Consider the following 12500-nt stretch of genomic DNA (forward strand, 5'->3'; position numbering starts at 1 on the left):
TTTCAGGCTAAAGCCATCAGGCCCATTCACTAGTTCCTTGAGCATACCCGTGACGTCATGGCAGACACACGTCACTGTGTCCGCCTCGTATATGTTATCTTGGCGGAACATTTGTCATACGTAAGAGGACTTGCCCTGCGGCTGTGGCATGCGGAAGCTCCAAGACATAGCATGCGGCATACCAGCAATGTTGATGATCGGCTTCAGAGGAATGGCCGTAACAGGGGTCTGTTTACAGTGATTCTGGTTTGAGGTCGTTATTCGGGGGTTGTGTAACGTGATCTGGTTTGCATTTTCTTTTTCGACTTTTCTTCTTTTGTGGTGCAATAGGTGATGGTGGGTATGATGAAGATAATTGCAATACCATTTTATTATTGTTGTCTTTGGTGTTGGTTGTTGTATTGTTATTTTTGCGGTCTTTTTTTTGTGACACTATATTTGTTATTTTATCATGATTTGTCGTTAATCTTTTGTTATTTCTTCCTCCTTATGTTCCTTTCTCAAACCCCTGCTCCTTTCCCTATCCTTTTCTTCTCATCCTCTTCCTCCTTCCACCTCCCTCGCACACCTTCATTTTCCTCTTCCTCCTCTTCGTTTTCTCTTGCAAGGGTTTTAGCTTACGCTCACCTTTGAGTGGGGTTTTATCTGTTATCACTGCGGTTTCTGTTAAAGCCATGCGGATCTCACTGCGGGATGGCGGTTCCGCGTGCTCCACCGTCTGTTTTTGCTGACATGAATTCTCTTTGTTCTTCTTTTTTTGTTATTCTTTCCTTGATGGTTCTTCTTGGGCTTGCTTTTTTGTAATTCGTTTTTTTTTATATTCTTCCACAGGCATCGTTAGCCAAAGGACCTGAAGTTCGACCCTGGGGAGGATGGAGGCGCTGGTGGGAACAGGTTGGTGTTTGTTTACCTTCGGGGCGAACTTTTTGGCGGGAAAAATAAGTCGTCTTTTGTCTTCATCATTTGCGATGTGTTGTGATTTTATTTTTCATCTTCCTCCTCTTACCACCTCCTTCTTGCTTCTTTTTTTTTCATTTTCGCCTCTTCCTCTTCATTTTCCTGTTCCTTTGTATTCATTTTCTCTTCCAAGGGGTTCAACTTACGTTCACCTGTGAGCGGGAATTTATATGGTATAATTTCTTACATGGGTATTTTTGTTGTATTGTATTTCTTTTTAGGGGATTCTCTCACTCTTGTATCATTTTCAACCTCATTCTGTTCGTTTTCTTGCAGTTTCATTTCCCTTTTCATTCTTCTCTCATTTGCCTTTTCTTAATATTCCATTCCTGCATTTCCTTCTTTTTTCTTCTCTGACTCCTCTTCTTCTTCCTTCCTTTTCCTTCTCTTAATCCTCGTCCCCTACCTCCTTTTCCATTTCTTTTCCTTCTCCGCTTCCTTCTCCTTTTCTCCCTCTTCCTCCATTTCTCTTCCTCCTCTTCCTTCTCTTTTCCGTCTTCCTCCATATCCTCCTCCTCCTACTCCTACTCCTACTCCTCCTCCTCCTCCTCCTCCTCCTCCTCCTCCTCCTCCTCCTCCTCCTCCTCTTCCTCCTCTCCCTCTTTCCCCCTCCCCATCCCCTCCTCCTCCTCCTCCTCCCCTCCCCTCCTCCTCCCCTCCCCCTCCTCTTCCTCCTCCTCCTCCTCCTCCTCCTTCTCTTCCTCCTCCCTCCATCCCCTCCTCCTCCTCCTCCTCCTCTCTGTAAGTGTTTGAGTATCTCTTTACGATTACCTTCGACAATGAGATATTTGTGTCGATTCCTAATTATTTCCCAACGTTGCAACTTTGCGTCGTATGTGGGCAGTCATTCACGTTTTACTTCTCAATGGGAGTGTGAGAGTCTGTGCGCGTGTATGTGTGTGTTTGTTTGTGAGGGTGTGTGAGTGTGTGTGTGTGTGTGTGTGTGTGTGTGTGTGTGTGTGTGTGTGTGTGTGTGTGTGTGTTTTCTCTTTCCCCTTTCTTTTACTCTTTCATCTCCATACTTTCTAGTTTCTTCCTACACTTTTTTTTTATTCTCTTCTTCATTCCACGAACATCACCATCGCCTCTGCTACAACTACAACCACCTACCATCGCCATCCTAACCGCAACTACCACTACTACCACCTCTGCTATCACCACCATCAACCACTCCACCTCCACCTCCACCACCACAGCCTCCCCCACCACAACCCCCACCGCCATTTCCTCCCTTCCACTCCATTCCACCACCACTCCTTTACCTCCACTTTCGCCTCCATCGACCCCCCCCTCTACCACCACCACCCCCACCCTCCCAACACCACCTCTAACCACCACGGCCCTCCTCCTCCCTCCCCTCCCCTCCCCTCCCCTCCTCTCCCCCATGTCTGTCAACAAGGCCTGAACTAATCATTCACTCCTTCCCACGTTGCGCAAACTGTTCCTCATGACCAAGCCTCTCTCATCCTCGCCATGCAAGGCCGCATGACTGGCCCGGCGTCACCTAGGCCAGGCGTGATACTTTTTACTTTCGCTAATTATGCCAATGTCGCCGTGATGGTTATCTGGAGTCTGCGTACACGCATGCTTGTGCGGGCACACATACATACATACACACATAAACACACGCACACACACGTGCGCACATGCACGCACATACGGTCTCACACACACACACACACACACACACACACACACACACACACACACACACACACACACACACACACACACACACACACACACACACACACACACACACACCACACACACAAACAAACAAACATAAACACACGTAGACACACAAACAAACACATAAGCATACAAATAAACACACACACACACAATTATGCACTCTCAACACATCACATATTCTCTGTCTCACTCTCTCTTTCATTTCTCACGCAGAATGAAGACAACAGACGCACTAATGCAAAAGGGAAAGACATCGCATATCCCAAACGTTAAGGGATGCGGGCGGGCGGGCGGGAGGGAGGGAGGGAGGGAGGGAGAGAGAGGGGAAGGGAGGAAGGGAGGGAAGGGGAAGGGAGGAAGGGGGGAGAGGGGAAGGGAGGGAGGGAAGGGGGGAGGGGGTGGCACTGTATCTTAGGAGGTCAATCCTGTCACAGGGATCAGCTATGCCTCTTAGGGTCTTTCACCCGTAAAAATTATTTTACTTGGTACGACTTTTTCTGCTCCTGCTCCTCTTCTATTCCTCTTCTTCTTCTCTTCTTCTCTCTCATATCTTCTTCTCTCCTTTTCTTCATGTACCTCTTATCTCATTCTTTTCTTCCTCCTTCTGCTCATCTTCATTACCATTTCTCCCCTCCTCCTCCTCTGTTCATCATCATCACCATTTCTCCCCTCCTCCTTCTTCTCCTCTTAATCTCTCTCCTCCTCCTCATTTCTCCCCTGCTCCTCCCTCTCCTCCTCCTCCTTCTCCTCTTCATCTCTCTCCTCCTCCTTTTCTTTCTTCATCCTTCTTCTCCTTCTTCTTCTTCCTCCTCCTCCTCCTCCTCCTCCTCCTCCTCCTCCTCCTCTTCTTCTTTATCATCCTCCTCCTCCTCTTCTTCATCCTCCTTCTCCTCCTCCTCCTCCTATTCTTCTTCTTCCTCCTCCTCCTCCTTCCTTATCCTCCCTCTCCTCTTCCTCCTACCTCTGACCTGCATCTACCCTAATACCCCCCGAATTATGTGTTTGGGTGTTAGTTAAGTCTCAATTAAAGCAACCTGGGTTTTACGTAAGACAGATTTTAAACACTTCTATTTCATTCATGCATAAATCGTTAATTAGTGATTTGAATCATGAAGAATTTGCAACGATTGAAAATGGAATGTGAAGGAATTACAGTGATTCATAGTATAGAATTAAAAGAAAGACATGTTGTGATTTGATTATGATTTAACATAAGATATTAATAAAAAAAAAAAGCAAACCCCCCTCTAATATAAGAAAAAAGACAAATCAAGATAAAAAAAAAAAGTCAATGAAACGTTGGTGTTCCGTAAAGCACGTGTCTCCCCGCAGCCCAACGAAATCCACGGAGCCACAGAGAGCAGGACCCGCCGGCCGCACCACGGGGCTCACTATCTCACCGTGCCTCCAGGTAAGTGGCTCTACCATGGCTCTGTCGTGGCTCACGGAAATGGGTCTTCTCTCCTTCATCTTTGTTTGGTTTTCCTTCTTCTCGTTTGTTATTTGGTTTTCTTTTCGTTTTTTTTTTCTTTTTCTTAATTATTTCTTTTTGAATATCGATTGTGTTTTTTTTTCTCTCTCTCTCCCTCTTTCTCTTTCTCTCTCTCTCTCTCTCTCTCTCTCTCTCTCTCTCTCTCTCTCTCTCTCTCTCTCTCTCTCTCTCTCTCTCTCTCTCTCTCTCTCTCTCTCTCTCTCTCTCTCTCTCTCTCTCTCTCTCTCTCTCTCTCATTCTCTCTCATTCTCTCTCATTCTCTCCTTTTTTCCTTCTTTCTCCTCTCTTCCCCCCTCTATAGTTTCCCTCTCTCTCCGTTCTGCGAAAGCCAACGCGAACATTACCAATTTTACTTTGCATTAATCAAAAGTAAGAGTCCTGTGGCCATAGTCCGACTGAGAGAGCCTTTCCACCCTCCCCGCAGAGTCCGGCAGCAAGTCCCGCGCGGTCCTGGACACCGGGTCAGGCTCAGGAGCCACACGTGTGAGCAGCGGCCTACCGGGCGACCTGGCTGACCTGCAGGGCGGCCTGTACTCCCAGTGGAGCAAGTGGTCGCGCTGCTCCCGGCGCTGCAAGCAGAGACGCCAGAGGTCCTGCCGTGTTCCCGCCGTGTGTGGTACCGGACTCCTCAAGGTTTGTGTTCACTGATGCTTATAATAGGATACGTAGTAATAGCATATATGAGGATTATATGGTTATATAATTGGATATGATAATAGCATCTAGTTCACTGTGGATTTATTTCGATTTTTGCTCCACACATATGCGTGTCAATCCCACACATGCACGTGCAAAGGCATTGTCCTCTTCCCTGCTATGCACGTGATCCCACCCACTGACTTTGCCCTTGTGTCCGGTCCTTCAGGAGGAGAGGAGCTGCCGAGGCGGGAGGTGCTCGGGGCGACGTCCCTTCCACATCATCAAGCCGGAGGAGTTCACTCGACAGCCCCCGCGGAACGACATGAGGGTCCTGCTCAATTTCAACTCCATGTTCTACACGCGGTGGTCTCGCTGGTCCGCCTGCAGCAGGTCGTGTCTGACGAGGAGATACAGGTCGGTTGGCCGAAGGGAAATCGGTGGGAATTTTGTGTGGGAATTTTGCGTATGTAGTAGTATTTACACCCAATACATATGTGCATGTACTCACAAATACACGCGCATACGCATGACCCTGCACATCCAAGCTAAACTCTCACAAATCCTATTCATCAGATCCTGCAAATACCCTCTGTTCTGCGGCGGAAGCGTGGTCAACGAGGAGGCCTACTGCTACGTCGAAGGTTCCCTCTGTGAGAAATGGTATCGCAGAAGCCGATACCACCCGCGCAAGCACCAGACCGCCGGTACCAATGGTGAGGGGAAATTTAGTGGCTATTGTGTCAAGATGTTTCGTCTTGTCTATGTTATTGTTGCTGTTTGTTTTGATGGAGAGAATATTCGCGAAATACGTTTTACTCTTTACGCCAAATTAAGCAGATTTGATAGGAAAATCGATGATATTTTGAAAAAAATAAAGGCCTGAAGAGCAAGATTTCTTGACTTCATGAAAAAATATACCCAAGAAATGAATAGGAATAACCGATCCCAACCCCAACTAATGTTAAGCGGCCCGACCCAACACCACGAAATCCAAATCCCCTTTCTCTCTCCCCACCAGACGAAGAGGACGACAGAAACACAGTCTCTTCCTCTTCCTCCCCCTCCTCCTCTACCTCTACCTCCCGCAACTCCCCCTCGAGATCCCCCTCTTCTCCCTACTCCTCCTCCCCCACCTCCTCTTCCGCCTCGTCCGCCATGAGCAGGTGGGCCGACGAGAGGACGCTGCCCCGGAAGTGCGGCGTGAGCAACGTGACGACGCCCGGATGGAACCTGAGGATCATCGGTGGGCGGGAGGCGCAGAAGGGCAAGTGGCCGTGGCAGGTCGTCATCCTCAACCGATTCCAGGTCAGAGGTCGTTTTTTTTTTTTTTTTTTTTTTTTTATCTTGTTTGAAGCTTTGTAGGGAGGGTTGATATTTAGTGTATGTGTGTGTGGGGGGTGGGGAAGGGAGCTATTATATTTGTATTTGAGGATTCTTTTGTTTTTGTTTTTGAATGGGGGAAAGGAAGCCTCTGTCTTGTACGTATAGGTTGATTTTATTGTGATACAAACAAACAGATACAGATTTAGAAACAGTTTTGAAATGAGAAAAAAAAGGATTCGGCAGTATAATGGAATGGGAAGTAAACGGATTCAGACACAAAAGAAGTAACAGAGATACAGAGCAACAGAAAAATATGATCGACGAGTCGAAACACAGCCGCGCATTTCAACCCTATTTTCTCCCCCAAACCTCCACCGAATCACAGGAGGCCTTCTGCGGAGGGACTCTGGTCGGGTCGAGGTGGGTGCTGACGGCGGCTCACTGCGTCAGGAGGAAGCTCTTCGTCCGTCTGGGCGAACACGACCTGGCTCTGAGAGAAGGCGCAGAAGTGGAATATAAGGTCAGGATATGGATCTTACGGTGTCGACGTGATTTGCATTGACAGTCAAGATACAAAAAAAAAAGATAATAAAAAAAAAAAAAATCAGTAGATCTCTTTTACAACTAGATTAATATATGATTGTAGTAGCATACATTAATATCGAACAGCAAATATCATCAACCCAAGTCCTTACCCACAGGTTTCCCGGACTGTCATCCACCCGAAGTACGACTCGACGACCGTGGACAACGACGTAGCCCTCCTACAGCTGCCGGAACCAGTCGCCACAACCCCTCGCATTGCCCCCGCCTGTCTGCCCGAGCAAGGCGCTAACTTGCCCGTGGGAGATAAGTGCACCATCATCGGGTGGGGCAAGGAGAGGAACACCCACTTATTCGGCACTGATGTCCTTCACGAAGCTGAGGTAGTAGTGGTGGTGAGGGAGAGGAAGAGAGAGATAGGAGGCGTGGGGGAAGGAGAGAGAGAGAGAAAGAGGGAGAGGGGGAGAGAGAGAGAGAGAGAGAGAGAGAGAGAGAGAGAGAGAGAGAGAGAGAGAGAGAGAGGAGAGAGAGAGAGAGAGAGAGAGAGAGAGAGAGAGAGAGAGAGAGAGGGGAGAGAGAGAGAGAGAGGAGAGAGAGAGAGAGAGAGAGAGGAGAGGGAGAGGGGAGGAGAGAGAGAGGAGAGAGAGAGGGGAGAGAGAGGAGAGAGAGAGAGAGGGAGGAGGAGAGAGAGGAGAGAGGGGGAGAGAGAGAGAGAGGGAGAGAGAGAGAGAGAGAGGGGGGAGAGAGAGGAGAGAGGGGGGAGAGAGAGGAGAGAGAGGAGAGAGAGGAGAGAGAGAGAGAGAGGAGAGAGAGAGAGAGAGAGAGAGAGAGAGAGAGGAGAGAGAGAGAGAGAGAGAGAGAGAGAGAGGAGAGAGAGAGAGGAGAGAGAGAGAGGAGAGAGAGAGAGAGAGAGGAGAGAGGGAGAGGAGAGAGAGAGAGAGGAGAGAGAGAGAGAGGAGAGAGAGGGAGAGGAGAGAGAGAGAGAGAGAGAGAGAGAGAGAGAGAGAGAGAGAGAGAGAGAGAGAGAGAGAGAGAGAGAGAGAGAAAGCATTCTTATTTGTAAACAGAAATAATGACAAGCCCAAAGAAAGGGAGACACATACGGCACAGATATACAAGCACAAACAAAGTGGTGGCACATTCTCCTCATAGTATAAAGACTTAAGAGTCTTATGAAGCAACCATATCCATACAGTATTAACAGCACACTGTAATAACTAATTTAAGGGCATTTCCATGCATTTACGAGTATCTGTTAATCACCTTTTTGAAGGAGGAAGGAAGAGTACTCATCCAGCAATGCCTTCGACCTAGCAGGTATTGGCAGAGAAACTCTTGCTCGAAGCTTCAGTTGCCTCTGTTGTGTTCAGTCCTCACGAGTTCAGCTTTTATTCTGTGTTTCTGTGCTGTCACCCAGGTCTTTTGCTATCAGAAAACAGTGACCAATAGATTCCTCAGTAACTGAATGATATATAATGACAAACAATACCAGTGCATTTAATGGCAGTTAATTTTCTTTCCCACTTTGTCAGTTTACCATAATTTTTTTTTTCTTCTTTCCTCTCCCTCTTCCTCGGCAAATTTTCTAGGTACCTATCATCGCCAGCAAGATTTGCGAGGCAGTGTATGAGGATTACTACATAACCTCCAACATGTTCTGCGCAGGATATCTGAAGGGCAGAGTGGACTCCTGTGCGGGAGACTCCGGGGGCCCGCTCCTCTGCCAACGTCACGGCCGCTGGTGAGAACATCACTTTGTAGACTCTTGTTAATTAAAATCTGCCATGTTTATTATGTAGACTCTTGTTAAAATCTGCCATGTTTATTATACTTTTAACAGCGTTTGGCTTAATTAGACCCTAGTACTAACATTCTAAACATCCCGATTTTTATTTTTATTTGCAGGTACATTTATGGAATAACTTCCTTCGGCGAGGGATGTGGAAAGAAAGGTAAATTTGGCATTTACGCTCGCGTTTCGAATTACCGCCATTGGATACAGTCTGTTGTTGCTACTCCTGATCTTTGAATTATGATTTAGGAGTCAGGGTTTTTAGTATTTCCAAATTTTGCTGACATCGTATACTGTTTTTTGTCTATTACATATGTGATTACATGTGACTGATGTATATACATAAACACGTAGACAGGGCCAAATTTGCTTCACAATTGACCAAGCCCAGATAATGGCATACCTTGTACAGTTATTTAGTGGTCTGATTTATATTGAGTACCATTCGGATAAAAAGATAGTGAAGTTGACACATGTTCGACATCTTCTTGCAAATAGGATATTCTAAAGATTAAAACCTATTATGGTTACATTTTTATTTAGTAATTGTATTTGTGAATAAACAAAAATATTCCCTTGTATTTGACGGTGTTACTGGTGTCACTTTAAAGCCACGGGGATGCAACACTAATGATGATATTGATAAGTTGCTACACTTGGTGACTGTATGAAAAATGGTTTTATTTTTTAAAAATGTACATAATGTATGAAGCATTATTACGGTCTCCAGGAAGACCTTCGGTCATTTGTACATGGTTATAGATATATATTTTCATTCCACAGACAAACCTGTTATGTTTTAGTCTTTTACATGTATATAATGCAGTTTATGGTGTGAATGAACACTGATTTATGCTTGTTAAGTTTGGTGTTTGCGTACGAGGTTATTTTCGGAATAGGGATTGGGCCAGTGGGTATTCAGTGCCCAGTTTCACACTCCTTCATTACTTGTCTAGGGAGAGTTTAGGCAACAGCTCTGACTTGGTTTGCCTGTCATTCTCAGGGAGTAGAGTCCTCTTCATTCATTCATACCGTGTTTCTTTTAACCTTCTGTGCTGTTAGCTATACTTTTGGATTTGATTAAAGAATGATCAGCTTATTTTTGTGTAAACTATGTCTTTAAAAAAATGCTTGAGTGTTTATTACTATTTTCGGCATTGTGTATGATAAACAAAAGACAATATCCTGAATTACATGGCACTTTTTCTTAATGATAGACTATGTTTTCATTTAGATCACTGCTTGCTGCTACTATAAACTTGTTATTAAGTTTGGCTTAAAGCATAGGATAGATATAGTTTTTTGTGCAATTATGCATTTTTTTCATGTATTTTGTATTTATATTTGTTAATGGAGGTTTAGTTCTTAATTTACTTCCACTCATAACTGCTTCTTGTCCCATAAACCTTTTACTAACTGGTGCAAATCCATTCCTGCAAATCTATTGTATATAAAAAAATAGTTAATATTCAAATATACCACTTTTTCTCATTGTTTGTTATATTTCACCAATTATATTAACTATGCAAGAACATCACTCCCATTACTTTAAGGACATGTGCAGTACTACAAACCAGTCAAATATCATATTCTTTATCAACTTAATACATTAATTGAGTCAGTGCTGTTAAATTTGACCTTTTGGGTGGAAAAAAACAGCATGAGGTGTTTTAATGGACCTTAGAACTAAAGGATGAGACTTCTGTGTCCTAAAACAATTGCTATTATTTTCCATGCTTAAGGTTAAGCCAGATTTGCGAAGCAGATGCTTATGTGCACCAGGGCAAGCCCGCCTTTCCATGCTTCCATATAATACTATCTTCTGTACTGTCACAGATGACTAGGGAGTCATACTTGCATGTTAAAAATACTTTCTATCTTTCCTAATCATAAGTCCTTTCTAATACCATATATCATTTTTATTCCATAAACTTTCATCCATCACTTCTATTTCCATTTGTTACTAATATTCCATATATTTATATATGGTAACAATAGCACTATAACTGTCCACTTGGAATAATCCCTAGTCCAAGAACTTCTGACAGACAGCAGTAGTTAACTGATATTAAAATGAAAAAAAAAAATCTTTGTAAAGATCATACTCGCACCAAGAAACAAATAGATGTGTATATAAGCCATTTTTAAAACAGAAATGAAAAGGAGCATGATTGTGATGTGAAGAAAGATTTTATAAGATGATTGAAATGAATGAGTCATTGAGGATGTTGTCTGTGATTTCACCTGCTTATAGTAGTGGAATAACAAAAATATGTATATATGCATCAAGATTAGTCCTATTGATTAAACTCATTTTACTGTGAAGAGATATAAATATTTGAATTTGTTTCACAGACACAAGCATCTTATTTTGTATCACATAATGAGCTTTTGCTTATATTTAAATATGCAAAGGCAAAGCAAATGCATGCCAATTCTTTATGCAAGTTCAAAGCATTCATCTTTTTCTTAGGTCTATGCATAGGAGACAAAGGGTGTTTTTAAATGTCTGAAAACATTACATAGTAATCGGGCATAAATGATAGGAAAATCCATGCAAGATAGTTTGTATAAAAAATAGAAAGGGTTATTTAAAGATATTTTTTAAAACCTACCTTACAAGTGAGGCTTTATTTTTAAATCCATTATAAAGGAAAGGGAGGACTGTTAATTGTATATTTTACTCTCTGACTTTAATCCTCAAAGGTGTCGGGTAACTGCCCGTTTCTTTATAAGAAGGGCATGGTGTTGCATCACTGACCAGCACCAATTAAGAGGAGCAAAGGTTCATAGATATGTAAATATCAATATCATAACAATTTTGTACAAATAAATGGACATTTATGTATTCTTTTCAAATTAATTAATATATATATATGCATGAATTGACTGCAGTATAACACAAGTGATAATAATTACGTTGTGTTATATTGATTATATGCACTAGTGATTTTGATGGATAATTGATTTACTTACTGTGATTTTGAAATGTGCACTATATCTTGTTATTTTTTTAATGTTTCGTTCCCAATAATAGGATATAAACTGAGTGCTGTTGGTGTTTTCAGGTATGTAACTGAAAATAATGAAGGAATGAATTTTATATTTCCAAGTTTTTACTTTGCTTTTTAGAATATATCCCAAGAATGAATTATATTTATTTGGTATCAGTGTTTATACTTTTTCATAATAAAGTAATGGTAACATTTTTTTCCCTCTTTACAATAACCTAACATTACATTAATATTTTGCTTTCAAAAAGGTTTCTCTTTAGTAGTTATTTTACTATTCATATAATTATATCAACAGTATCATTACTAAGACATACCATAACAATGACTACTTTTCTCACTTCAACATAATTCTTACTTGAACCACAAGTAAGGTCACTATTCAGAACCTTTTTGTAACCTGGAATCTATAATTTGTCCTATCCACTTTTCCTTTACCACATGCAAACACAACTAATTGCCTCTAGTGTGAATTAAGAGTATATATGCTTACATACTTATATTTTTTTTCTTGTTGATGAAAAAATCTGAATTTCTTTTCTTTTTTAAATATCATTGCTGCTCCCCATAATGAGAAATGACCTTGATCCTCCTTTCTCTACCAAGGAATTTTTGCAACTGAAATGTGACCATAGTATTGTATGATATTTTATTAACAGATTTTTGTTCTATCTATCACATAAGACAGGGCCTTCTTAGGTAGGGCTGATTTTGAGCTCTTAAAAACTCTCACATCAGAGGAAGCTGATATTTCATGAAGTTACAATTCCACATTTCTTTTTCATAACATTTATGTAAGTTGCCCTCATAGCATTTACCTGTAAGAGGTTAGCACCAACGGATCTCATACTTTTACAAATATTAGAGAAATGTTCTTTAGGCTCAACTCTGGTAAAAATATGTTGCCCTGATATCAGTCCACATTGTACTTTTTACACGCGTAGTAACCATACAAGTAAAACACAACAGAAAATAGAAAAAAAAAAACTAAAGTATAAACACCTAAGGCTAAAATCAATATAAAAAATCACTTTTACCAGCATACCAA

General features: G+C 42.5%; 2 protein-coding genes across 6 annotated transcripts in view; one reads left to right on the forward strand and one right to left on the reverse strand.

The window, feature by feature from the left end:
- Positions 1-11650, forward strand: part of LOC122246710 (uncharacterized) — a 62238-nt gene extending 50588 nt beyond the window's left edge. The window contains exons 3-12 of one of the 2 annotated variants that reach the window (XM_086541903.1): positions 832-894; positions 3985-4063; positions 4569-4777; positions 5010-5197; positions 5357-5496; positions 5802-6088; positions 6492-6626; positions 6808-7032; positions 8239-8390; positions 8555-11650. In XM_086541903.1, the coding sequence (XP_086398029.1) occupies positions 832-894; positions 3985-4063; positions 4569-4777; positions 5010-5197; positions 5357-5496; positions 5802-6088; positions 6492-6626; positions 6808-7032; positions 8239-8390; positions 8555-8678 (1602 nt within the window). In that variant the 3' untranslated portion in view covers positions 8679-11650. Of the gene's footprint in view, positions 1-831; positions 895-3984; positions 4064-4568; positions 4778-5009; positions 5198-5356; positions 5497-5801; positions 6089-6491; positions 6627-6807; positions 7036-8238; positions 8391-8554 lie in introns of both variants that reach the window. The other variant, XM_086541902.1, reaches the window with a different exon arrangement.
- A 436-nt stretch (positions 11651-12086) lies between these two features.
- Positions 12087-12500, reverse strand: part of LOC122246711 (1-acyl-sn-glycerol-3-phosphate acyltransferase epsilon) — a 22237-nt gene continuing 21823 nt past the window's right edge. For all 4 annotated transcript variants that reach the window (XM_043005446.2, XM_043005444.2, XM_086541904.1 and 1 more), the window contains one exon: positions 12087-12500. This exon is cut by the window's right edge and continues 1799 nt beyond it. The gene's annotated coding sequence lies outside the window, so the exon portion shown is untranslated.

Source organism: Penaeus japonicus, unplaced genomic scaffold (assembly GCF_977035675.1).
Source record: "Penaeus japonicus unplaced genomic scaffold, GWHDUDI00000001_assembly GWHDUDI00000011, whole genome shotgun sequence".
NCBI lineage: Eukaryota > Metazoa > Arthropoda > Malacostraca > Decapoda > Penaeidae > Penaeus > Penaeus japonicus.